At 38.1% G+C, this 27,437-nt stretch overlaps 1 protein-coding gene across 1 annotated transcript; it reads left to right on the top strand.

Annotated features, from left to right (window-relative positions):
* The first annotated feature begins 1,355 nt into the window (after positions 1-1,355).
* RUFY2 (RUN and FYVE domain containing 2) lies at positions 1,356-27,087 on the top strand. Its single transcript, XM_084290613.1, has 18 exons — positions 1,356-1,480; positions 3,832-4,005; positions 4,463-4,580; positions 6,129-6,230; positions 7,427-7,550; positions 9,753-9,814; positions 10,391-10,456; positions 10,986-11,055; positions 12,268-12,369; positions 13,041-13,157; positions 13,793-13,960; positions 15,423-15,520; positions 19,464-19,583; positions 21,377-21,506; positions 22,115-22,209; positions 23,661-23,709; positions 24,620-24,697; positions 25,444-27,087. Exons 1-18 carry the CDS (start codon positions 1,477-1,479, stop codon positions 25,585-25,587), a joined length of 1,821 nt encoding a protein of 606 aa, XP_084146739.1. The 5' UTR covers positions 1,356-1,476; the 3' UTR covers positions 25,588-27,087.
* Positions 27,088-27,437: the final 350 nt, after the last annotated feature.

Raw genomic sequence — 27,437 nt, 5'->3', positions numbered from 1 at the left:
GAATGTGATACTGATTCACTGAACTCCTTTTTATGAACTAATGTATTTAGCAGGTGAATCTGCCGAAGTCAAATGCTGCCCAGCTGAACATTGTCGTAAAATTCCTGCTGGTTTCAGTCTGTATTCTTCATACAAAATGAATAGAATTCCCAAGAAACATAGCTGGAGTTGCAGCTTGCTGGCTAAGGTGTTAACATGTGCTTTTAATGATGATATCATGTTCAATACAAACCATCTTCTACTTGATTAAGTCTAGTTCATTTTCCTCTGCTACCTCATATGCTAGAATATTTCTGAAAGGCTTCTTTCAGAGATCAGTGGTGGAAATGTCAATTTTTCTTATTCTTAAAAATCTTGAGTATTTATTTTCTCTTGTATCAGTGTCAGGTAGTTGTATGTATATAGTTGCAGACACTTCCAGATGTTAAATGTGGATATCCTTGTACTTCTTTAAGCTACTCCCTAACTTTTGTAATGTTTGGAATAATAAATTTTGATGTTGGTTTCTTTCCAGTTGTTTGTGTATTATGTAAAGCATTGTGAACAGTGCAGAAATAGTTGGAATACATGACAGGATCTCCTGTCTTCAGGTTATGTATTTCTTCAGCAACTCTGCATGTTTGGGTCTTTCAAAAGATACAGTTTAACTGCCACCCCACTTACTTTTTGCTTATAAGTATTGTTAATTCAGGATACTGTATTCTTGCTAGAACAGTTTTTCTTTTTTTGATTAGGATATGTATACAAAAGGCTTAAGATGCTTTGTTTTTTTCTTATACTAAACTAGTCATCCCTCCACCACTCTGCATGGGCAAGAAGCATGAGAAAAAACCTCTCTTCCCTTTATCTGCTTCTAAGATGCAGCTTCTCTTGATGCAGGGTAAAATCAGATTGCAAGTGAGACAATGTTTTGGTCTGGTTCTTCCACACTCTTTAAGGAGTATCAAAAGCATCTCTTAGAAAGTGATTGTTCTTCCTTTTCCACATACATTGCCTTTAGCACAGGGCTTTCTCAGGCATGGGTACCAGTTTCAACGCTGCCTTAGTGCTGTTTATTTTCCTGGCCTACTTCTATGAATAAATTAGACAGCTGCTGCAAAACAAACGAGTCGGATCAGAGCCTGAGCACCAGGGCTGGTCAAGGTTTACATCTATCGCTTCCTTTTCTTTTTTTTTTTCTCCATAGCGTTGAACGCTAACGAGCCCTGGCAGTGCAGCCTTCCTGCTACCTCTCCCCCTCAGTCGCCAGAAGCCTGCTACCCGGGCCCTTTTTATTCAGACAGCGACCACGAGCGGCGCCACCGCGGCAGCTCTGTCGCGCCTATCGCGATGGGAGGCCGGGGGCGGGTCCTCCCGCCGCCGGGGACGCCGTGTGGCGGCGGGGCCGGGCCGGGCTCACGCAGCGGCGGGGCGGGCGGAGCGGCGGGGCCCGCAGGGGGCGGCCGGGGCGGTGACGGCGGCTCCTCCTCTCCGGCCATGGGTGAGCGGCGGCGGGGCCGGGCCGGGCCGGGCCGGGCTGCCCGGGGGACGCTGAGGTGCTCGGCCGGGGGGCGGCGGGGGCCGGCGGGGGCCGCGCCTCAGCGAGCACAAAATGGCCGCCGCGGGCGGGGGGCGCTGAGGGGCGGCTGGCGGCGGGCGCTGGTGGCTCTGAAGCAGAGCGAGCCGTGGCGGGGAGGCTGGGGAAACGGGCGCTGCCTGCGAACGGGCCCTTCAGCCGCTGCTGTTTTGGGGTGAGAAAAGCCCTTTTCGCCACGTCCTACGGAGGGGCAGCTGTCAGAAAGCACGCCGTGTAGAATCCCGAGTCGTGAAGGAAAATAGCTCGATGCAGGCAGACCGTATTTTAAAACAGACCTAAAATGTGGTGTTTCTGCATTAGAAGGACCGGGCGGGAGGGCTGCTGATTAAAAGGGCGGTGGGTGTGGAACTCCGTCTGCCTGCGGGCAGGATCAGGTCCAAAGTCAAAATCAGGTCGCTTGCAAAAGGAATTTGTGAGCTGCCTTTGGGCAGATGGACCGAATGCGTGGCAAGGGGGAGCTGTCCACCAGAAGCAAGCAAGGCTTCGGCTAAGACGGAGTTTGAATTTAGCACTGTCAGTACCAAACCTAATAAAAAAAGCAGGAAATCTGACGTGACCCATACTAGCAGAAACGCTCGGGTTGTTGCAGGCCTGTGCCCGTTGCAGAAGGGGTACGGATGCTGCTCTTCCTCGGGCTGGCAGGCAGGAGACAAACAAGCGAGCAGGGACTGCTGACTGGGGGAATCCTTGTCACAGCGCTGTCGCTAGTTGGCTGCTGTGTCTGCCACCAGATCGTAATGCTTTCTGTTGAAGTGCTGGTAAATTGAGAGAATGTAAAAGTGGTTTTTAAGGTTATCTTGGGTATATCGCCTCCTTCAATTAATTTTTTCCTGGAACATTGGCGTAGGTCAGGCTGTATGGTAAAATGGTACTTTGGCATTTGATGGGCAGTTATGAATACAGAAAATTAGAATGCAGCTTTCTAAGTTTATATCTAATACCTAAATGCCTGGAGCTATGCTATGTAAGAAATCGGCCAAATGATTACATTGCTGTTTGAGGAATCCACCAAGGAAGTGTGTCTTAGAAAGATATTTTCTTTTGAACACTGCTTCGTGCTTTCTGAAATCCAGAGAGACAAGGATATTAACAACAACATTTGCAGTGGAAGAGGGGAAGAGGTTCGTGCTCCCTCAGACACAAATATATAAGCATATTTTGACATCTGTGTCGCAATGTTTAAATAGGTGTTCTTCATTTGTTTGCTTTTTTTGGTTAGATTTAATTGCAAATAGCAGAAACCAGTAAATCATCAACTTCTTTCTTTGCCTCTTTGCAAGTTCCTTTGATCACGGTGAATAAACAGAGGGTTGCTTTGTCTCTTGTTTCATTTTGGCAAAATAAAAGGTGGCCTGAATGCATGAAATGCTTAATTACGAATGAAATTAACTGAGAATCTTCTGAACGCTCTGGTTTCAGTAGCTGGAGCTCTACAAAGAGGAACCTTGTCCATTCTGTCAGATCAGAACGATTTTTAAAAGCTGTGGGAATTCTACTGCCAAGGTTTAATCTCCAAATGTAAATTTTGTGGTGTGCATTTTGTAAAGTGTATCAAGAACATTTTAAAGTGGAACTTAAGGCGGAACCTTTATTTCTTAAATGTTCACATGTAGAAATTAATCTGTAGTTATATGAGAAACTTAAATATTAATTTTCCAGGAACAAAAACAACACACAAATGCACATATGTAATGTCTTCGTGAAATCACTCCAGATTTACTCACTGAGACTATGTGCAGACTAAAAAGGAAAACAAATGCTTCTGTCATTGGAAATTAGGGCTGCAGTGGAAAATGGCTATATATAGAAGAGAAATATCATGTCTCTTTGTCATTAGTGTATTATACTATAATACACCAAGTAGATGTTGGCATCAGTAGAAATGCTGCTTTGATATCATGGTGAGGGCACTGATTGCTGTTGTGCAGCTGAGTGTTTCAGGACAGCAGTGATACCAGTGTTAATTTGCAGTTACGGATTGTTACTGGGAGGTACTGAGACAAGCAAGTAATGGAGAACTGACATTTCTGGCCTCATTTTTTAATTCACCTACTAAAACAATCTGTATGGGCGTATGTTCTGGACTGTATGCTCTTCCATAAAGTAGTGTCTTATAGCTCTTACTAAATTATTTCTTGGAATTTATCTAGTTTAAGATAAGCATTTCTTTGAACAAGGCAGCCAAGAACCATTTTAATATTTAGCATCTTTTCTAAAACTTGAACCATAACTTTTTGTTCTCTTTCTTGTCCTAGCTGTAAAAGACCCGACAGCTGTAGAAAGAGCAAATTTACTGAACATGGCTAAATTAAGTATCAAAGGACTCATTGAATCAGCTTTGAGCTTTGGCCGCACTCTGGATTCTGACTACCCTCCTTTGCAGCAGTTCTTTGTTGTCATGGAGCACTGCCTGAAGCATGGCCTTAAAGGTGTGGTAATTATACTAGGTGCATCTTTCTCTTCCCAAACATGCAGTTTTTCTTCCTTTCTTTCTTGAATGAGATGAAAACAAGGTGTTTTTTTTGTTTGTTTTGTTTTTTTTTTTTTTTTTTTTGCTTTAAGAAGAGAATCAAGTATGAATTGTCAACTGTTATAATCAATACTCTTATTAATACTTTACAACATATATTTCTACATCTGCCAACTTTTTGTTTTGTAAACTGCTGTTGTAAGTAATCCAAGGATTCCACAACTGTATATGTGTATGTAGCTTATATTTCTAGCTAATCACACTTTTTGTTACTATTTAGTTCTAGCATCAGCAATAATTCTATGTTTGTGGCAAAGTAATTTGTGAGAGGGCTTTGGATACTGGTGAATCTACTAGTTGTTTTGAAGGAAGCCAGTTTAGTGTTTAAATGAATTCATACATTTTTCTTCCCCTAGTAAGAAAATCCTTTCTAAGCTACAATAAAACCATCTGGGGTCCTCTGGAACTTGTGGAGAAATTATATCCAGAAGCTGAGGAAATAGCAGCAAGTGTCAGAGATTTGCCCGGCCTCAAGTAAGTTGTATTGCTAAAATATAACAAGAAGATACAAAATCTGATCTACAGATGTCTCATGATTTCATTTGGCACTAATCAAGCCTTTGAACACTAGCACACGATACTGGGGGAGAGTACAGGTGGTTCTTGGTAGCTGCTTAAAAATTTTTACTGTAAAAAGTGGGATCTTTGTGTTCTTTTCTGATATCACTGTGAGAAAAGTCTCCTAAGTGGTAGACAAAAACAGTAAAAAAAGGAATGGGTTGTGCATTGCAGTCTGCAGTCTAGAACTGCGAAGAACACATGCTTCTAGTCAGCAAAAGCTGTATAAAAACAAAAGGTACCATACTGAAGAGGAATGAATTGGGCAGTTCTTTGGATTTTTGTAGGAATATTCTTCAGTACAGCATCCTTCTCTAATGTGAATTTATGCTGTAGACTACAATCTTCTTCCATCTCTCTGCACTCCACTTTTGTGTTAAGCGTTATAATTGACCGTATATTAAATTCTGAAAGGGTTTGCTTACATTGTCGTTGGTTGTATGGCAGCATAAGTTATAATTGGTAGCCTTAGGCCTCAACTAAAGCAGATAGGTATATAAATTATTATTTACTCTTGTATCAGGCTTGATGAAATAATACTCTTTGCAAAGTGTGTTGCACTTTCTATCTTGATACAGCATATAGATGTGTGTGTGTGTGTGTGGTATTTTTTCTTTTTTTGGGGGTAGTGGGTTTTTTTATTCTGTTTTGGCTTGGTTTCCTTTTTTTGTTTTTATTTTTTCTTCCACATACGTGCTTATCACTTAGCATGCAAGCACTAGAAGAGGAGGATGTGAAGTTTCAGGTTTAATTTCTTAGATATTAATGTTTGCTAGTTACACACATCTTCATTTTCTTTAAATTGTCTCTTCAAGATACCACAGAATTTGTAAAATGTATAAGCTCAAGTTAGAATTCACTGTGTTTTGAGAACAGGATTGAGAAGGCAAACTTGCATGGCAAGTTGTAGTGGGCATTCAGTAACTTTTCTCACAATTTCTCTAAAGTCTTTATAAGTGAGCTGGAGAAAGGAATCTGAATTGTTGCAGACATTTTACTTCAGCTAGAAACTGGACTTTCAAGGTCATTGTTCACGATCATCGGTGTCAGGTTAAGAAGCAGGTATTTACAGGAAAAAGCACTGCTCTTAAAAATTCTTTCCACTTAGCTAGCCATGCATTGTGTGAAAACAAAGTACAGTGGTGTGTAGAAAGTTGCATGCTTGAGCCTCTTGAGCTAAACAGCTAATTTTACTGGCAGGCTCCTTTGCTTTTTCTACTGTTCTTTCCTGGGTCTGCTTGCAAACTTGGCTGAGTCAGTGAAAAATTTTCTTGTATTATCCCAAAGCTTGGAGTCAAAGCCTGGAAATCATGTCTGCACAGACTGTGTTGCTCAATCATTTAAAATAACCTTTCAGAAATCTCAGTTGCTCTACCAGTATACTGATAAGATAGTTAAGAAAATAAACTAATTGCTGTATTGTTGATTTTTGAACTGCTTGTCTTCTCTATCCCCTTTGTCCAGAACACCACTGGGCCGTGCCCGGGCCTGGTTACGGTTGGCACTAATGCAGAAGAAAATGGCTGACTATCTTCGCTGTTTAATCATTCAGAGAGATCTTCTCAGGTAAACAATTAAGCAAATTCCATTTAGAACTTATTTTGATGGATTTAGTCTCCTGAAAAAAAATACTGTCTTGTATTTACTGCTTTTTAATATACCTTTAACATCGTACAGCATAGTTTCTGGCCTGTGGGCTGATTTTGTCCAGTCCTCGGGGCAGAGGGGACAAATGCTGTCCTCTCATCAAGACTGAGGGACATCTGATGAATAAAGAGATGATATTTCTCCCCATCATGGTAGAGGGGCCTTCTGCAGTGTACCTGCTGTTATTTCACTGGTGAGGGTGGTGGGGAAGGGGTCCTACTGCATTCCTCAGCCATACAGAATATGGACTAGAAAATTCTGTACAGGAGGTTAACTCACCCTTACCACGTGCATGGTTTTCTACCAAGCAGCCATTGCTTGGGGGGCTATTGCCTTGAATTTGCTAGTCCTTTCACAATTCTAAAACTGGCATTGCTCCCTTCTGTCATAAGGTCTGCTTTGTGGTGGGGTAGATGAAGCACAAAGGGAAAAAAGACTTGCCACTTTATTTTCAAACCTGTAACCTAAAAATATGTTGAAGAACTGTTATTTCTTGTAGATGATGCTGGTGTCTCAGGATGACACTGTTGGTCAATGGGTGTGGACTTTTCCACTGAAAGAACAGTTTCTTTCATAAAGTCTAAAACTTCATTTAAAAAAAATACAAGGAGGAGGAAGTAAATGTTGATATTCTGTAGCTTAGTGCAGTATTTTTCTTTAAAAAACCCTTTCATAATTTCAGCCCTTTCCATATTTCTTATACCCATTTACTCACTTGAAATTAAAGAAGCCAAGTAAGAGTGTTTTTGTTAAAGTCCAGAGCTTTTTTTTCACCAGATAAAATTTCTATCAGAAGTAGCTCAAAGCAAGTGTACAGGAAAAAAGTCTTTTTTAAGGTAAGATAAGCCGTATCCCCATCTTGTGTACCCTAAGCTTGCAGTTTAGATTTCTGGAGCCAAGGGTAGTAGCTATGTTTTCAGTAGCCTCTGAGACAAACTGCACTTCCTGCTTTTAAATATTCATGAAGTCAAAATATGGGCAGACTTTTTTGTCTTTAAGAATGTTGGAGTAAGGTTAGAATAAGAAACAATTCAAATTTAGATATCACTTGCAGTTAATTTATTGCACCTACATATACTGAATGTATCAACTTAGACAATCTTTTTATTTAACAGTGAATTTTATGAGTATCATGCGCTAATGATGGAAGAAGAAGGAGCAGTTATTGTTGGATTATTAGTTGGCTTGAATGTAATAGACGCTAACCTGTGTGTAAAGGGTGAAGACCTAGATTCACAAGTAAGTCAATACAGGTAACGTAACAAACATCCACTCTGGAAGATTTTGTGTACAATGAATTTCATTATTATAGAGCTGTGACTTGTTAGAAATCTTTTTAGATAGTTTAGGGTGTGATCCAGGTCCTGGGTCTGTGGGGCTGTTGTATTAACCTCAATGTTGGTTGGATCAGACCTTTACATGGTGATAATGGTCGGAGAGCAAAGGTGAAGTTTTATGGGTTGGTGTCAAATGGATGCAGCAGTAGCAATGGCAGAGTTCTTCCCATTTTAATTGCATAACTCAGCTTCTTTCTTTGAGTATAGTTCACATTATCCCATTCGATTCATTTATTGTTATTCTGGAACACAATAGGAGCAATGTGACCTGAAAAAAAGATAAAATGCTTCACACAGTGTAATAAAAGTCTTTATAAGAGTGTGACTGCTTTCAATCTGAACCAAGACTGGTATCAGTAGAGCAGCACTGCATGCTTTGCAAACTGTGTTGACTTTGAACTCTGAGCTTTTCCAAGAAAATCTTGATGAAATCTTTTTTAAAGGCATAGGCACAAGTATTTTTAAGTAAATATAAGATGTGTTCAGCCCTGATTGTGTCCAGATATTTTGTGAAAAAAATCACAAAATATCATAATTGTTTAATTATGTCTGATTAGTACTGTATTTCAGCATATGTTTGATGAAAAGCAATTTTTATATTAAAGAAAAGACGTAGCTAAGTGTTTTTGTGTGCTCTTGAATCATAGTTCACTTGTCTTCAGCGTTCCTGCTAGTTAATATCTAATGGTTTAGACACTGATATTGACTAACAGAAGACACAATATTGAAAAGCATGTAATTCTAGAAACTTTATCAGTGTGCTTTCTCCAGTACTGAGAATTACACGTGTGTATTATAAATTACAAAACAGCAATTGCTAGCTGCACCTTTGTTTCTAGGTCACTTGCTGGCTTTGCTCTATGAGGGGAGAGAAAAGTTGATTTGAGAAGGTGATAGTGGCTGCCCTGGGGAGGTTCTGCAGTAATTCTGTTTATGAAGAGCAGTGTGAATAAGGCATCGTCCTCAGAGAAGCCAAAAGCGGCAAGTTGTATTGAGCAGAAAGGGACTTCTGAAGGGTTATGAGAGTCACATCCAGGAGGATGGTTTTGGTATTTCAGAAGAATCCTCTTCAACGGAGAAATATGTGTATGCACATATGGAGGATTAAAACAAAGTACATTTTATAGAGATGGCATTTTGCCTTTTTGTAAAGGGAGAATATTTTACTTTAATAAGCAAAATACATTTAAATGAAAGCTTTTGGAAGAGGGACCTTTCAGAAAAGATGAGGAAAGACCAAATAGAAGATGGTGATAGGAAGTGTGCATGAAAGCAGTGTACAAACCAAGGAAACGTTAGACTTAGCAAATTACCTGTATTCAAAATCTAAAGGGAGCTCAAGAAGGAAGCAGTGGATCAGAGAAATGGAAATAATTTTATAAAGAGGCTGCTAGAGACCAGAAATAATTGGTTTTGGTAAAATAAATGGTTTAGGTATGCTTGTAGGGGTTCACGAATAGAGTGGAAAGCAGAACTCAAGGTTATGTTGTTCATGGTGTATATGATTGAATTACAATTGAACAGAAAGTATATGAATTGGATTCAGGTTTAGCAAGCTATAAAAATATGAATGGACAGTTGAGTGTGCACACCTGGAAGTCAGCAAGCGTGGAGAGGTAGTGCTGTTTGGCAAGGAATTTTGAAAAGCTAAACATGGGAGAAACGTCAGTTTTGGGAGTTGTGCTGCAAAGAGAAATGGCGTGAAATGCTATAGACAAATTAATCTCAAGTCTCCTCAATCAGTGATAGGGTTCAGTAGCATCTGATAGTCTCCCAGAAAAAAATCTTCCTATGAACTCTTGGCAAAGCTCCATCAGATGTAAGAAATCATCTTTTCTGAACTTGACTGAAGGATGTTTGTTTCACGGTGTGTTGTTTGTTTCAAAAGTAACATCATTTTTAACAAACACATGAGACTGGGCTTTTGTTTTGTTCTATTTGAAATATTAGTGTTCAATTTTTTGAGCTTCACTTAAACACACTGAAACTGGACCAGTCTTTGGAAGCTGATGTAGCTGAGGTTTTAATAAATAGAGACAAGACCATGTATGACAACAGCAGTTACTTCCATGATATGAAACTGTGTACGTTTGCTTTCCCTTAGGTTGGGGTGATCGATTTCTCCATGTATTTAAAGAGTGATGAAGACATTGGGGGAAAGGAGAGGTATGTCCTCACACCAAATGCCTCAGTTTTTGCATATCAACAAATGTTTTCTTGATTGGTGCCCTGTTCTTTGTAGAAACAGGGTTCCCTGAAGATGAAATTTTCTGATCTCACTGTCTTGAGATAGATGGCACGCCACTTTGGTCTGTGTTACTAGTCAGCTGTCAGATTATTTGCACCCTGTAGCAAGCCTGAGCAACATCACCTGCTGCATTTACCTGATGAACGGTATTGAAAGATTGCAAGGTGGCAGTGTGAAAGAACCTGCTAAGCTTTTAGCCCTCAGTTTGTGATGTAGTCAGTATATCAAAGAACCAGAGATATGGCAGAGTAAATAAACATCCTTTTTCTTTTGAGACTGTATATATTTTTACATTCCGTGTGTAGAAGTTGTTTCCAGTTAAAGCATTGGGTCTTTAGTCTTCCACTGTTGCCACAACATATAAGTTACTGACTTCATGACTGTGAGACAAAGCTGTTTCATCTTATTTTTCTTTAAGCACACGCTGGACATTTGCATATGATAATTCATTACAGCATTTTGATACAGCTCACTTTATTATGTTCTTGCTTTAGAAATGTTCAGATTGCTGCAATTTTGGACCAAAAGAATTATGTTGAAGAACTAAACAGACAACTGAAGTAAGTATTATTTTGAAGTATGTCTGTCAGTTCAGGCTTAAAGGTAAAACACCTCTATTTCCATTTCTATTTTCCACCACAGCTTTGGGAGAGAGAACCTCAGGGAAATGGGTGAAAATTCTTCATGCTTAGACTGGGGATGAATTTGGGAGGAAGAGAATTTAGAGAATGGTTTTCATTATATGGGGCTGGGGGAAAGCAAGATGATGATTGCAAATTGCCTTTTAAGGGAACTCATTAAACATTTGGATACGATATAAGCTGTAAGGATAAAGGAAAGGGAGGAATGTAGAATCACATCCAAAAATGAGTTTGTGACAAGGATGACGCTGGGAGTTGGGAAGCAGTATATAAACATTCAGCAAAGGAGACTAATTTTCTTATATTTAGGAAAACCTCAAATAATGGGAGAAGACCTTGTAGCACTTGCTAATGGTTAATCACTCTACCTTGCTTTAAAGCTTTTGAGCTTGGTTGAATGAGTTTGTATGTAGTTTTGAATAATGCTTTCTTTCTTTTTCTCTCTCAGTAGCACAGTTAGCAGTCTACATGCAAGAGTTGATTCATTAGAGAAATCAAATACTAAACTGATTGAAGAGGTATTATTTTTTAATAATATATGATACATATTATTTGCACTCACTATATTTATAAATATGTTTAACTTCTTTTAGTCTACGTCAGTTCTTTATAATATGTTCAGATGCTTTTAATTTGACTTGTAGAAAAGGTGCAGTAGCTGCAGGGGTTTACAGTCAGCTTGCTTCAGTAGCATGCAGCATCAGTAGAGGAGTTCTAGGAAACATCACAATTTCCCACTTGGGACAAAAACAGAAAAGAAGCCTTTCTTAATGCCAGCTGTCAGGACAATTTTGTGCTGGTGACTAGTCCATAATAGATGACACCAGTTGCTAAATGGAGACAAAAAGTAGTTCAGCGAGCAATTTCTGTTACTGTTCTCAGCTTTAGCCAAATGTTTCTTTCTCGTTTATTCACCATGCTTATATACAGGTTTTTGATCTGCCTAGCTCTGGTTTTGTATTTATATCTTATATTTTCAGTTATTTCTGTTGCTTTGCTAGATTCCAATATATGTTGCTTTTTAAACGAGAGCACAATTATTTTTTAACCCAAGCTGATTGAAAAATAGTTAATGAAGTATAAAAGTTAAATGTCCAAATTCAGTGACTGAAGAGATAGCTAGCTTGCTGTGGGGGTATTAATGTATCCACAGAGAGGAAAACACTTTTTCTGAGTGCTGATTCTCAGTTTTCTGGTTCCTTTGCAAACCTTCACTTCAGAGGTGTCCATTTGCTTTGATCAGCTGGTTTATATTTCTGTCATTGAGGTATATAGTATAGGGCCCAGTTGTAATGTTTTCCTCTTTTATGTGTGTGTTCTCACCATGTGGGAGAACTTTTCTTATGTAAATTGCTCCATATGATATATGAAGATGACCAAAAAGAATCAAATTGGATATATTTGAATGCAAATAGAAAGAAAAATGCAGGATGAGAAAAGGGGATTTAAGGGTCTCTGCATCATAACGAAGCAATGGAAAGAAAAGCATGTTCTTCTTTACCAGACATGAAATAATGAAGTATCTTGGATACATATGGTGTTGTGTAATAAAGGTGACTCATTACTAAATAAGGAACCTTTATGTTTTCTTTAGGAATCCTTTATTTCAGAGACTGCAAGAGTAGGGCAGAGAACGTCTGGGTCTTGCATTCATCAGAACATTTATTTGTTGTTTTTTTACTCATAAACATGGTCAGTGTCTTTTTTCCTTTTTTTTTTTTTTTTTCCAGTTAGCAATAGCCAAAAACAATATAATTAAACTTCAGGAAGAAAACCATCAATTAAGGAGTGAAAATACTCTGATTTTAATGAAAACACAGCATCACCTAGAGGTACGTCATAGCGTGGTTTGTTGTCATTCAACTGTGTTTACGTTGCAACTTGAAGTAAGCAGTACCTGGCCAAACTTAAAACAGATCTTTAGGGAAAGAATCCGTTAGATCTCGGAAGCTTTATTATGGCATAAATATGTTGAAATTATAGGTCACTAGGTTGTTTTATCAATGTTTTTTTCTTTTCTTTTTTTTTTTCTTTTTTCTTTAAGCTACATCGTAAGGGCATTTAGTACAGTTATCTGAAAATCTTGTCAAGGTAGTGTATGTTTTAGTTGGTGAGCAGTCTATTCTGACCTGTCTCATTATAAGAATGTTACATCATTTGGAATACTTGTGTATACAATTGCTAAATGCTTTTTAAGCTGCAATTTGTAACTCCTTACATAACTTCCTACACAGGATAATAGGTAAGCTTCTTTTACAGGAAAAAAAGTAAAAGCACAGGTTAGACAGATATTTGGATTGTTCAGTATTGAAATAGTGTTTTGAAATGATGTACTGAAGGAGTACTGTACTGGAATACAGCTTAGTTTGCTCGTTTACTCACTTTTCATAAAAGTGATGACCACGTAGCAGAACCAAGCTGCTTTCCTATTTCTACTGTGCTTGGGGATTATGCTGTTAATTGCTAAACTTGTAATGAAAAAAGATTCTGCATATCTTCGTAGGTAACTAAAGTGGATGTTGAAGCAGAACTTCAGACGTACAAACACTCCAGGCAGGGGTTAGATGAAATGTACAATGAAGCACGTAGACAGCTTCGAGAAGAATCACAGCTTCGACAAGTGAGTACATTTTTCTAGGAGTACACAGCATTTCTAGAAGAGATTATACTTGAGAAGAGTCTGAAATTATTTCTAGTTTTGCTTTTGCTCAGGTTAAGCACTGCCTTTAATCCATTGTTGTTTCTCCAACTGCATGTAATAAAAAGGTTTTCTAGAAGAGCAATTTGTACATTAGCAGTTCTGTAACAATGTTGCTAAAGCATAGTAAAGAAAATAAAAGTTATTTGGAAAAAAATTTAGATGAATTGTTAGTAGTGCTTTGTACGAATGCTAGGTATTTCTTGCAAAACTAGAAATCCTGTAGTTCTATTTCTGTAATTAATACTTAGTCAACTCTGTAAGAAATCAGTATTATAGTATTGAAATGGAATGTATCTTCCAGTATTGAAATGTGAGTTGTCTTCTCTAAGCTTTTTAAAGCCTAAGTCACTAAACATGTGAGTGTAATGTTTAGATAGTGGGTAATTACTCAGCAAAGTTACAGAGGGGCAGAATCTCTGATGTGGAGAAATAGGTGGTACTGCAGCTCTGTTAGAGTTAGCTTCGTACTTTTTCAAAACGTAGATAAAACGTTGTGTAATTGTTGAAAGGTTCTGTGTTGCATTGTGTTGGTGTGATTTTTGTGTGATTTGTAGGATATGGAGAATGAGCTAGTAGTTCAAGTTAGCATGAAACATGAGATAGAACTTGCCATGAAGTTACTGGAGAAGGACATCCATGAGAAGCAGGATACACTCATAGGCCTTCGACAGCAGCTTGATGAAGTTAAAGCGATTAACATGGAAATGTACCAAAAGCTGCAGGTAAAGTCTGCTCTCTGATGATATGATTTTGACAGAAGTAAGAAAGATATATTACTGTTTTCTTTAGATACTGCTATTTCCTTAATTTTTAGTTTCTTTCCACTTTTTAGGTCAGTGTGCTTTTCTGGAATGTTACTGATGCAAACATGATTTCACACAAAGCAAAGTTTAGGGAAGTCACTTAATTTTATTGGGGTTATAGAATAACAGAGCATAAGAATAGGAGCATGAGAATAAGAGCATGGTCTTGTAACATTTTATGTGAAATAGTTATATCTAGAGGTATTCACGCTTCTTGGCCTGTGCTGTATAAAAAACAGAGAGAGAGAACTATAAAAGGTAGAGGCACGGGGTGAGGAATTAAAGAGAAAATGAGATGTGAGCATTCAAAGTAGGGCATGACACTTGAAAACAAGGTTCATTGGAGAAAGCTAATTACAGCTTTTAAAAATCTGTTAACAAAAAGAAAATCTGTAACAGTGCAATGCTAAAAAAAAAAATCCTTTGTGAGAATACGGATCTCAGAGACCCAAAATACATTTAACAAAACACCAGGAAAGTTTAGTATTAAGTTATTTATGCACGAAGTAAGTTTTATTTATGGAAGGAATTATCAAAAACAGCATAAGAAAACAGTCAAATCTCTGACAGAATGAGGGGGAAAAAATAGTGTGCTGCTGAGAGTTAAGTGAGATGAAGGACAAAGGATTCTACTCTTCTGCTTGCAACTGTCAGGAGACTGGACCAGAATATGAGAAAAATAAACAGAGCTAGGAAGAAAAATAAGAAGGGAATGTTATTCATTGCGTTAGGATTTGTAGGTTTTTGTTTTTCTTTTAAAGATAAACTTCTGGAGACTGTAACATAAATTTCACTTAATGACGTTCAGACCCACTTTCTGGACAATGAAATGAGTCAAGCAGTTTAATCATGCTGAATTTCCTGTTCAGGGACCAGTTTATAGTGTTGATCTGTATAGCAAGGATAATGTTCTCCCTTGCATTTAGATCTTCAAGCTGAGATTGTGATAGCTGTGCAAGCAATCAAAATTGTAAAATGTGCTAGTAAAATACGCCAGGTATTTTTAGGCACATATGGTAAAGTCTGATAGTGTGAGAACCTCAGTGATTTCCAGGCCGAAGCATCTTAGTTCTTGACTGGTTAGGATCTAGTGAGTTACTGAAAAATACGGCCAGTGAATTTAAGTTGACTTGCAAAATGATGAACTAAGAAAGGAAAACAAATAGAAAATACCTACTTACTAAATAGCATCTACACTTGTAAAGTACAAAACTACATGTTTTTAGGCATGAAATTTTGTCTAAGTACTTTGTCAAGTATGCTTTTTAGATGGGAATGTTTAGAAAGAATTCATCTTCAACAAAGATGTTGAAGAGAAAAACTCCATGAGGTAACAGTGCAATACATACCTGCTTCAGTTTTACCCTTTTTTATAACACAGGTCTCTGAAGATGCTATGAAAGAAAAGAATGAAATAATTGGTCGCTTAGAGGATAAGACCAATCAAATTAATGCAACTATGAAACAACTAGAACAAAGGTACAGGTCTATCTTTGTTTTTCTACATTCATTTCTCCATCCCCTTACATTTACTTCATTCTCACGCAGTTGCCACTGAAATGTAACTTCCAACTAGAAAATTGAAGACAGCTTCTGAAAGTACTGCTTCACTGTTTGTTTTTTTTGTTTGTTTGTTTTTTGTTTTTCTTTTCAACAAATACACTTATTCAAAATAGAAACTTAATCTTTCATTTTTCTTCGTCCACTATCTTTCTTCTGGTCCTATGTTTTTGTGCTGACACCAAAAGCTGTTCTTTCAGCTGTTTCAAAATTTGGATTCATATTACCCTTTTTCTTCCCCCCCAAATGAATGAAATGCAATAGAAAGCAAAGCATTAATATTGCTTATACTTAAGCGTGGGCTTAATATAAACATTTAATGCCTTCATGGATCATTGCTGAATTTGCTGAAGCTCTTAAAATTATTGTCAGTTGCTTTAGAACTACCATTGTTCTAGCCATGTAATGAGTTTTTTCACTGAAAGCTTGAAAAGTGAAAGACTAAAATTCCAGTGTATAAACTTCCGTTATGGTTAGATTGCATGTGTAACATAACATTAAAATGTGATGCATATGTTTAATTTAGTGGCCTATATGCAACATCGGTCTTCTTAATTGTAGAATATAACACATCCATAAACATTGTCATGTTGGTGTTTGACATGTCTTTTTTTCATTTAAATCTGATTATAAAAAACATGGTTATGTATTTTAAAAATTAGTGACATGAATATTCTTTTATTGACATCCTTTTTCCTCTTTTTTCTTTTTCTTTTTATCCTTTATCCCAATTTTTGTTTTTACTGTTTTGCTGCCTTCATCTGTCTTTGATTTTTGTCCACTGCATTCATGAAGTGACAAAGATCTGTTAACTCAAACTAGGACTATTGCAATGTCATTCGTCAAATGTGCCAGCCATGAAGCTCAGCACCAGTATAAACTTGTCAAAGATATATCATTCTGAAAGCTCCTCCTGATCTGATGTGTTTCAATAATTACTGATAAAATACAACTTAAGCATTGTAACAATTTTACATATAAAATGGTATTAGAAATCCTGCACTATAACTGATCATAGCTGGGTTCTATTTTGTTTTCTGAAAGAACATCATCTCTGATCTCACTTTGCCCCTCTTTGAAAAAATAAGAGAGAGAGAAAGTAAATTATTGCACTATTATTAAGCAAATGTAAGCTAGTTTTCTAATGCTATTTAATCACTTCTTAATTGTGAAAATTTATTTTAAAAGGTTAGCTATCTTCATTTTGACTGTACATATTTATGACATTTGTTGCTAATCTAGCCATTTTTCCTGTTGTTTGCAGTACTAAAAGATTTAAAAAGTAGCCCTTCTGGCTATTTCCCTTCTCCCCTGCTTATTTCTTTCACTTTTAGGCTGTGTTTACCCCAAAAGCATGCTCTCAGATGTGTTTTATTTTGGTTGTAACTAGCACTGTTTTCTTGAACAGCACGAACAGGAGATTTGGGGAAGGGGGGCTGAGTGCTGTTTCAGAATAGTATGTTTAAAAAAGGAGGGACGTGTAAAAATATATGCTGAGTACATACAGTTGAAGAATTCGAGGGTTTGGGGATAAAACAGCAAAAGCACAATTGCATTCTGTTGATGTGACGGAGGATAAAACATTTTCCCAGAGGTACATCATGTTTGGAGCCTGGACTTGGGCAGGGCTCCAGAAAGGGAGGGCAGCCTGCTCAAGCACATTTTGTAGCTGTAGCTCCTGCCGAGGATAGAAGCTGTAGAAGCTGTAGCAATAGATCGGATTTACATTGCAGGCACAAATCCTGAACTTGTCTAACTTGTTTTTAAGCTGAGTTTCTTGCAGGTCATTGTAATCCTAACCTGTGGCTTTGCCCAGCCCCTTTTCCCTCCCTCCACCCGTCACTAGGCAGTCTTTACAAATCATCTCTCTGCTTTGAGTTGCTGCTTGCCTCCACTGCTGAAATAAGGGAGTTTTAGCTGCTGACTGCTCTTCGTGCTCTTCTTACTGTTTTCCCTGAAGTGTGGAAGGGGAGTTGACTGGGAAAAGAATCAGCAGGAGGGAGTGTGCTTGCGGAAGTGGGGGCAAGACACCATAATTCAAGAAGGGTTTCTTACCTTGTGATTATATGTCTTATTCCTTGGTTTGGAACCAGCGAGAGCCTTTAAAGCGAGCTGGCTACTAAAAAATTAAATAAATAATAATAAAAAAAACTTCCATCCTTGAAGAAAACCCAAAACAGAAACAACAAAGAAACAAGGTAGATATAGCAGAAATGGGAGCACGAACGATCTCATAGTCAATTAATGTGAACAAGTATCTGTCTCAGTATCATCCGAATCTCAAATCCTGCTGTGAACTCGGTCGAACTCAGCATTTGTCTGAATTGCAGCTGTGCTGTTGGCCTTGGTGCTAGTCTAGAGGATGGTGCTGTAGCTTGGGTTGGCTAGCATGTTTCTTGGGTTACAAGCTGCCTTTCTACCTTGGCTGTGGAAACTGCATGGCACTTTAATTTGTAATTTAGAGAGGGTTTTAACTTGCCATGTCTTTTCCTGTCTTGTGTAACTTGATTCAGTCTCTTGGCCAGTAAATTGACCCTGCTTTTTCCAAGTATTCTCCTTTCCATGCGTCTGCTTTGGCTCCTTTGTGCACTACCTCTGCAAATGTGACAGGGAACACACAACAACTGGTATAGCTGAGTGAGATAGTACATACTTCAGAAAGTGTTTTAGTTCCAGTCTTTAATCACTTGTTTACTGGTAGCTTTTGGAAATTCCACTGGTGCAGCTTCATCAGTGGAAGCACAAATGTGACGTATTGCTGACTTAATTTCTCTTTAGCTGGGAGTTGAGAGTTAACTCTTCATTCAGCTAGGGAACTGTCAAATCAAGCACAGCAAGAGAGTTATCACAGATTTCTCCCACCTCTTACCTGAGCTGGCACTTGAAACATATTTGTTAAACCAGACATACCAGGTGGGGGCATTCAGTGGTATCTTACAGGCCTTTTTACTCTCCTGCCTCATCAAGACAGGTGTAGCCACAATAGCACAAGTTCCATCTTGACACCATCCATCCTTTTTTTGGACTTGCAGATGTGGTCAAGCAGAGAGAAACCACAAGGAGCTAATGGATTCCAAGGGGAGCTCTAGCTGAAGCAGAAACAAACCCCTAGAATTCAGAAAGGAAAGATTAAATTCAAAAGAACAACAGCCCCTCCCTTCATGATTAATCAGTTTTATTTATCTTGTCTGTAGTATGGAGCTATTTAAACCACTGTAAGAATGTATTATTTTTAATACAGATTATTTAAGTTAATTACTAATGTGATGTAGTTGAGATAGTTCTCTAAATGTAGTGGGACCTGTCAGGGTGTGTCTCGTGTTAGGCTAGTTAAGTGTTTTGCTGTCTGATTGCCGTGCTCTGTGTTCAGCCTTATGCTTGAATTGTTTTAAGCTGCTTTTGCACAACACATGTTCTGCCCTCTCTTAATGGGTGATTAGTCCAGTACTAGCCAAGCCAAGTACTTTTACAGGGTTTATTTTAAAAAAGATGAGAAAAAAAAGGGGAAAAAAAAAAAAAGCTTCTAAAAATAACACAGGAACATATACTAGAGTAAAAAAAAATAAATTAAGGTATATGCTTCAATTCTAAAATGTATCATCATGCTTTGGCATCTGTTATTGATGAGCATAAAATAAAAAAACTGATTACTTACAATGATTACTCTCTTACTGTATGAAAAACAGGAGCTAGTTCTCTAGGCATTGTATGGATTTCTCGTTTGAGTTTGTGAGTTTCCCCCAAACTTTGTTTTTATTTAGAAATGTTTCTATTTCCCCATTTTTCTTTTATTTGTCTTCTTCACCCTCTACACCCTAGTTCTAGCTTCAGTTTTACCCAAAGTTGATTTGAATTACACCAGATTGCAGCAAGCAGAGAAGGCTCAAGTGGAAGCAGAGAATGAGGATGAGAAACTTAAACAGGAATATGTGAATAAATCTGAAAGTCTGCAGAAAGAATTCTCCCAGAAGGAGAAACAGCTGTAAGTATACCTGTCCTGTTTGGAAAAATATATAGCCATAAACCTTCGGCAGTGCAGCATGTCTTCTGTGTTAATGCAGGCTGGTGGTTGATAAATGGTTTTGAACAGAATGTAAATACTAAAGATGGTAATGTTAGGCACTGGCAAGGTGACAGAAAATAAGTGCATTCCAGGGAAGTCAGGCTACCTTTGGGCACCTCTGAAATGGCGTGCAGCTCAAAAGGAAGAGAAAGAACAGAAGTATTTTTTGGCTAAAGGTGCCGGCGTAATTCATTAGGAAATCATCATAAGCAGGGGAAAATACGTAGTGTAGTAGTAGGAATCCACACTTTTAACAAACCCCATAAGTATGTAATAGTATAAACTTAAACAGAACTGGCATAAGAATAGTACAATTGATCAGGCTTATGAATAAGGTAAAAGCCTTAAAAATGGTTTAATTTACCACTCTGCATGAGAAGAAACCCACAGGAATCAAAATACTAAAATGCAACATAAAGGCCAACCCTCTACCCTTTCTCCTGTTAAATTTTTCAGTGCTTATCTAAATAAATATCTAATGTAAAAAGCTCCCTGTAGGGGCAGGTGTTTTCTCTGTGATCAAAATAACAAGTAAACTATTTAAGATAGTTGCAGATCTGTGACCCAAGGATTGGAGCTTAAATATTAGTGAATTCCAATCCGATTACCAGCCCACCCTGCCTCTCGTACAACTCTGAATGTTAATAAACTTGTTTAACTGTCATGACAAATGTTCACTTTACTACCACAGTCATCTTTGCAGATTTTGGGCAAAAGAACATTTCAGACCCCAACCTTAGAATTCTGCAATTCTGAAACCTCAAGGTCATGCTCACTTCTGATCTTTTCCAACCAGATGCTGAGGTAGTGTCCCAAATGTAAGTCTTTCCTTTAAAAATGATGTTGGTTTTAAAACAGGGAAATTAATGTGGATACAGGTTTTCCATCAAAAAACCTTGCATGACTATTCTCAGGCTTTTTTTCCTCTTCTGGCGTGTCGGCAAGATTTAGATGTAGAAGGTTGGGCAGCGTGATTCTGTCCTTTGTTTTCCGTGACATTCTAATCACCAACCCTTCCACAAAACTGATAACAAAACTCCGGCTAGAGTGGATCTTCCATCAGATTAACCCCAGTGCCAATAACTGGCCTCCTATTAAACTAATAGGATTTAGATCCCTCTTTATGTTGAACCTCAGCCATGTAGGAAGCTCAGTTAAAATAGCACTTTAAAGTCCTTCCTTCTTTAGTCTTAATTCAATTCAAATCTCCATAAGCCTTATTCTAAACAAGAAGATCAACACCTGAAGATACAATATTAAATAACTTCTGTGAGCACCAGAGATGTATGTAAACATTCTGTGTATCACCAATGGCAGTGTGGTTTGTTTGTTTGTTTATTTTAGAAACAAGGTACGTAAAGTTAAGGGAGGGCATTCCCTTATGCATGTCTTTAAAAATGCTTTAGAAGGTTGTGGTTAATCTTCTCTTGTTCATTTATTGGACAGCTCTTCAAAACGATGCCATAGTCTTGATCCTTTTAAATGCATTTCTTTTTAAAAGCACTTCTTAAGTGACAGTTTTTTGTTTATTACAATGAGGTCTAAAATGTTTTGATAGTGCCGCGCTATTTCTGTTTTAAAAAACACATCAACTGTTTATTATGGTAATAGGATATTGCACCCAGAAATAAACTCATTTTTGTTTTATAAATGGTACTGTTGTGCTCAGTGATTGTTTTCTTTTGTTTGTTTGTTCGGTTTGCATATTCTAGGCTTCAACTGGAAACTGATTTGAAGATAGAAAAGGAGTGGCGGCAAACGCTAGAGGATGATCTTCAAAAGGAGAAAGAAACTGTATCTCATCTACGAATAGAAACTCAAGAAATAATTAACCTTAAAAAAGTAAATTCTACAATATAACTTCAGTAGTAATTTAGAAACTGACTTTAAAGTTAATTATGAATTTAGGCATGGTATTTCTAAGGATTTCTGCAAGTAGATAAGAGAGATTAGACTAATGTATTCTCACAGATCGATTAAGAAAAAAAATGGAAACATTGGTTTTCTTTTTACTCCCCATTTATTCTTCTTATCAGAATCCCCTCCTTTGAATAAGGAAAAATGAAATTCTCATTTTCCTTTCTCAGTTTTACTGAACAGTGTCTCCTTATGATAAGCCAGAAAGTGCTTTAGGTTCTGTCTGACTTGGTACATGGCTATATAGTGTTGTTGATCTCTGCAATAAATTGTATTTATTTCCTGCAAAAATGCTTCAACTCTTAGGGATAAGAATTTAATCTTGAGTTGTTGCTGTTTGAATTGGATTTAGAAATCTTTATAGAGATTCATATCATCAACTGATATGAATCATCAATTCATTTACTTTTGTCAGTAAGATCAGCTTGGGTTAGGAGCAGTTTTCTAGCCGTTAGGCACATACATCTGTATTTGCTAGGCTTTAGGCATATACATATATAGTGTGTGAATATTTTTTTTTTCTTTTTTTTAAGGAGTTCCTTAAACTTCAAGAAAAAAACAGGCAACTGAAAAGGATATGTCAAGACCAAGAAGCTGCTCTCCAAGAACTGGCATCCAAGCTGAGCGAGTAATTATTCACGATGATTTCATTTGTCATGTTAACTTGGATTAAGAGAAATAATTGGATGGTGGTCATGTGAAGTTCAATGTATAAGACAAGATTACCTAACCAGTTATCAGGAAGAAATAATGTCCAGTTAGTTGAAGTCTGTTTATTTTTATTTTTGACTTGTGGGCTAACTGTAACCTCATATGCAATTGTGCACAGTGCTCTGATAAGGAAAATCCTAGGTAAAAAGGGTATAGGGGGCAGTAGGAGGAGTTTTTCATTGAAAGTGGCTGACAAGTTTGCATATCTTAGGTTTCCTAAAGAAGGAACCCAAGCAGAATCACAGAATCACACAGGTTGGAAGAGACCTCCAAGATTGCCGAGTCCAACCTCTGACCTAACACTAACCAGTCCCCCACTAAACCATATCACTGAGCTCTACATCTCAACGTCTTTTCAAGACCTCCAGGGATGGTGACTCCACCACTTCCCTGGGCAGCCCATCCCAGTGCCTCACAACACTTTCAGTAAAGAAGTTCTTCCTAATATCCAACCTAAACCTCCCCTGGTGCAACTTTAGCCCATTCCCCCCAAAAGAAGCACTCACACAACCCCTGAGAATCGCCAAGAGCTGTTTACTGCCGGGACATCTTGCAGGAAAGCCTGCGGGATGTCCGTGGTGTTTGGTGGCTCCAAGCTAATGCTTGCGATGGAGCCTGAGCAACGAGCAGGGGTCTCGCTGGGCACTCCTGCACTGCTGTTGGTGCTCTCGGATGGCAGAGCACAAAGACATGCTGCAGTAGTCCCAGGCCTGTCCCGGCAGAGGTGGATCCACTTCCATCCGTTCCTCCACATCTGGTGGATCCAGCTCCATGGGCTCCACGGTGTTGGGCAGAAGGCTAAGCCAGTCCTTGCCCGGGCTATGCCCCTTCAGACTATAATGAGCAATAAGCTCTGAGCACAGTTGTTATCCTCCTCCAGTGTTGTTAAAGTTTCATTTAATGATGTATCTTCTGAATTGTTCTGTCATAACTAGTGTGGGCTTTCATGCCCTGTGTAAAAACTTACTGTGTATATTGTAGTTTAGGCAATTCTGAGTGGGTTGGCACTGGATTGCTGGGGGAAGGTTGGTTTTCCCAGCATGGCAGTCCAGAAATTTCAATTCCCGGTTCATACCAATGCCATGTGCTAGCTTTAGGTATTTGCACAGAGCTACGCTGGTACAAATTTCTTTTATCCATATAATCCCAAACGTATCTGCAGCCATTCAAAGAATTCCGAGCTCTTTGGAGAGAGCTTGTTCTCTTTGTGTAGTACTTAGGACAGCATCTCCTAGATGCTGCTATAATATGAAATACTAAGTAGAAGTTCAGAGTACTCTGCTTAAAAGTTGTTAAATACCTACACCTTTTAAAGTTGTTGTGCAGTAACTAACAAAAGTTTGAAATAGCATTATCTTTATTTTTTAGATCAAAGCTGAAAATAGAAGATATAAAGGAAGCCAACAAAGCATTGCAGGTTGGTAGGATTTAGAGGAAAGAGATACTTTTTTTCCCCACTGTCCACATTGAACTGTTTTGCAAGCATGAGATGGCTCCTCTCCAGTAGCAGCTCTACAGTAGACACTCATTGTATGATATCCTCCAAGTGGGAGAGAAGCACAGATTCTCTGTAGCCTTAGGGAAAGAAAATACTCAGTTGTTTCTGATTTTTATTGTTTGACATAAAAGTATGTATTTTGACACTTCTTGCAACAGTACACCCTTTTTATTTTACAAAGTGTATCTGGGAAAATCTACTGAGCTTAAATTACGTGCTACTTGTCAGCAATCACTAAATACTTGATCATCCAAAAGCCACTAAAAATACGCTTTGTAACGTTGAAAGATTGGGAACTTTCTTAAGACTTGCTCAGGGATCACTTCAGAGCAGCAGTTGTGTCTGCACACGCTGGATCACATGGTGTGTGACCTTAGGTGTTCTTTCAGTCCAGGTAAAGGTGTGCGAAGTGGTTTTGCCAAACACACTACCGTTTTTCTTAATTGGTGTAGACAGAAGGAAATGAACAGCTCTTGATACTGTCTTTTTTTTTTTTTTGCTCCCCAGCATCTTGAGGACTGTTCCTTTGTGATGGACAGGGAAATAGGCTTCAGCTTTGAGACTTGGATAGCTTTCAGCTTTTCCCATCTCAGCCATTGACCATCTTTACTACCTCAAGCATGTTCTCTTTGCACCTGTTCTCTTTCTCTTAGCAGTGTTTTGGAGCAGACTTACTCTGCATTAGTCTCTCTGTGACATTAGAGTAGTCTTAGGGCATTAAGCAATTCAGGCAGTAAATGCTACTCCTATTGATTTGTTTTGTCCTTTGGAACCCAAAAGTTAACCTTTATTGGATACACATATTTATGATCTTTTTTTTTTTCTCCAGGGCCAGGTTTGGTTGAAGGACAAAGAGGCTACACATTGCAAGTTATGCGAAAAGGAATTTTCCCTTTCCAAAAGGAAGGTAAAACGAAAACAATTTCTTCCAACTTTTTTACATGTATTATGAGAAATGTGTCAGCATCTTAGAGATGCAGTATGAAATGTCAACCTTCGGATGAACGTGTAGATATTTTCTGAGATGATTTTCTAATTCTTTGATATGTGTAACACAGTCAGGCCCTGCTATCAAAAGAAACACTGCCTTTGGGTGAAGTGTGACAGAGGACCATACTTAAAATTATTCAACCTACTTTGTGGAATCACCATCTCAAGTGCTTGTCAGCTGTGGCACTGTTAAAATTAGACACATGCAAGTCATCTTATTGCATTTTTTATATAATAAACTTAAAAGGTTGTGAATTTATTGTGGTTTGAAAGTGGTGTTAATTTCCAAGCTTTATTAATGTATGCAGAAATTTTTATTGTACCTATTTTTAATGTTAAATCTCATGAGCTGCTTGACAGAATTGTCCACTCATGCTTATATTTTTATTTGACAAAATATGCTAGTTCATCTTATTCTTGGGATTGAAAAAAATCTGAAAAGTGTAGAAATTTGGTCCGTGTAGGATTGCATCATAGATTGGGATTTAGATTAATTATCTTTTGAAAACTGATTTCATGTTTGGACCAAAGAATTGGAAAGAATCACAGCTGAGATTGCTCTGTATGTGTGGTTTATTGGTATCCAATTACCAAGTATATTTCCACTGCAATTTTTGATTTTTTTTTCTTGACAAACCCTTCTCCCTTCTCCCCATTATTTAGCATCACTGTAGAAACTGTGGTGAGATCTTCTGTAATGCCTGTTCGGACAATGAACTGCCTCTGCCTTCTTCGCCAAAGCCTGTTCGCGTCTGTGATTCGTGCCATGCAATACTTATACAGAGGTGCTCTTCTAATGTGCCCTAAGATTCTTTTACAAGTAATTTATCACCTTTTGGTATTTAGCTAATTCTGTAAAAGTGTACCAGCTACAGAATGTACAGCACTGTTTCTGGAATTTCAGGTAAGCAGTCTGAGGTTGCATTTTCAAAGCACTGTAGAGGAGTTTATTGGCTGCTTCCTGTTCATAGAAGTAGAGAAAATGGGATCCAAAGATGGAAAACGTGTTAAAACTGAACATGTTAAAAATACAGATCGCAGTGTTAGTCTAACAGATTACTTGTAAGCTTTTCTGGAGGAAGGAGGGCAGTTGATACAGGAGAAGACTCAGTGTTAATATGTATTTGGTAAGTATCTTAGTCGTTTTGATCTTGAAAAACGTGATATATTTACCTGCTTCTACAGGCTAGTCTGCAACAAGTCCAACCTAATTCTGCTGCACAATTTGCCTGCAGTATGCTGCTGTGAAGTAAAACTCTGCAGTAGGTAGTTTTAAATTGTATTTTAAAATTAGTAATGAAATTAATGCAGGTGGTCCTGTAAGTTACTGCCAAATACCATATTTGTTTGCTTCCCCTCAATTCTCAAGATTTGATGCATCAAAGAATATTGCACTGACAGCTCTGTTCTTTGTAGTCACAGGTGCAGAAGATTTTATCGGACAGGTGAGAAACAGTGTCTTTAGGCACTGGAAGAAAGGAGTTGCATTTTGCCAAATTATTTTGTAAAATGAACTATTAATTCGGCATATCTGTGTTTTCATGGAGAGATGTTCATTCCAGTTGTTTTGCCTTACGTTCTCTGTAGCTTCAAACGAGGATCTGCATTGTTTTCATGTAAGTCAGACTTAGCTCTAGAAGCAGCGTGAATGTGCTGCCAAGAGACACTAGGATTAAGCACTGCAGACCGTGTCCTTTGTTGACAGGAAGGTTATTCCTGATTTTGTCACTACCTTTCTCAAATTTCCAGTTTGTTTCTAAATCGGTCTTTCTTTTCTTCAAGACAGCTTTTGAGTGTTGCTAGGTCTGACACATCTCTCACTCCTCTCATTGTTATCCCATGGTAATTTCTGCTGGAATGGAAGTCTTTATTCTTCTAGTAGCCAAATAAGAATACAGCCTTTTGGGTTGTATTTAGTATCAGCCTCAGTTTGATGTCACTGCACTAGCATCAAACCGTCTTTCCTTCAACCCTTTGTGTGGCTGGATCCAGCTGTGAAATCTCTGGTCAGTACTGAGGAGCAGTCAGCAGAATTATCAACTCCCTGGTTCTTTCATCCATGGGCCTGTTATATTCCTACTGACAGGAGCAGGGAGGCTTAGAAACAGGTCTTTTAGTCATTCCTAAACATTGTTTAGCTTAGCTGTGTCTTTTAAGGATAGGCATTTAGCCAATATTCCAAGAGCTATCCTGTTAATTTTGACACATCAATGTAGTTGCTTATGTAGCTTTTGTAAAGGAAAGTGTTTTTAAAATTACCCACCATAACTTTTTGTAAAATGTAAAACAAATATTTGTAAATCTGTAAATAGCTTTTGGAAAAAATAAATTTAATTGATCTGCAACTTAATGATGGGAGCAATGTCATATTAAAATTTGCAATTCGGAGTATTCTTGGCATTTTATTGATGTGATCAAGTTGCTTAGAATGTCTTTGCACATGTTTGACAGAGGGGAGCTACCCTACTCCTTACTTAACAAAGTGCTGCTCACTTGTCTCCTGGAAGTACTGCAATTTGAGGATGTTTGCACTGTCCCATACAGCAGAATTTCATTCAAGACTCACATTCAGTGTACCTTTGGTAACTTAAACTTCAAGCTACTTTGAGTAACCAAGTAAATCCCCCTGCTCTCCCAAAGGTAAGTCTTAAACCAGT

The sequence above is a fragment of the Netta rufina genome (genome assembly GCF_964035555.1).
Source record: "Netta rufina genome assembly, chromosome: 7".
NCBI classification, from domain to species: Eukaryota; Metazoa; Chordata; class Aves; order Anseriformes; family Anatidae; genus Netta; species Netta rufina.
The sequence above is the reverse complement of the archived record's forward strand: the minus strand, read 5'-3'. Positions and strand labels throughout refer to the sequence as shown.

Coding starts and splice junctions, on each gene's coding strand:
- RUFY2 (XM_084290613.1), top strand. Junction 12,370..13,040: donor AAACACAGCATCACCTAGAG/GTACGTCATAGC, acceptor ATATCTTCGTAG/GTAACTAAAGTGGATGTTGA. Junction 13,961..15,422: donor AAATGTACCAAAAGCTGCAG/GTAAAGTCTGCT, acceptor TTTATAACACAG/GTCTCTGAAGATGCTATGAA.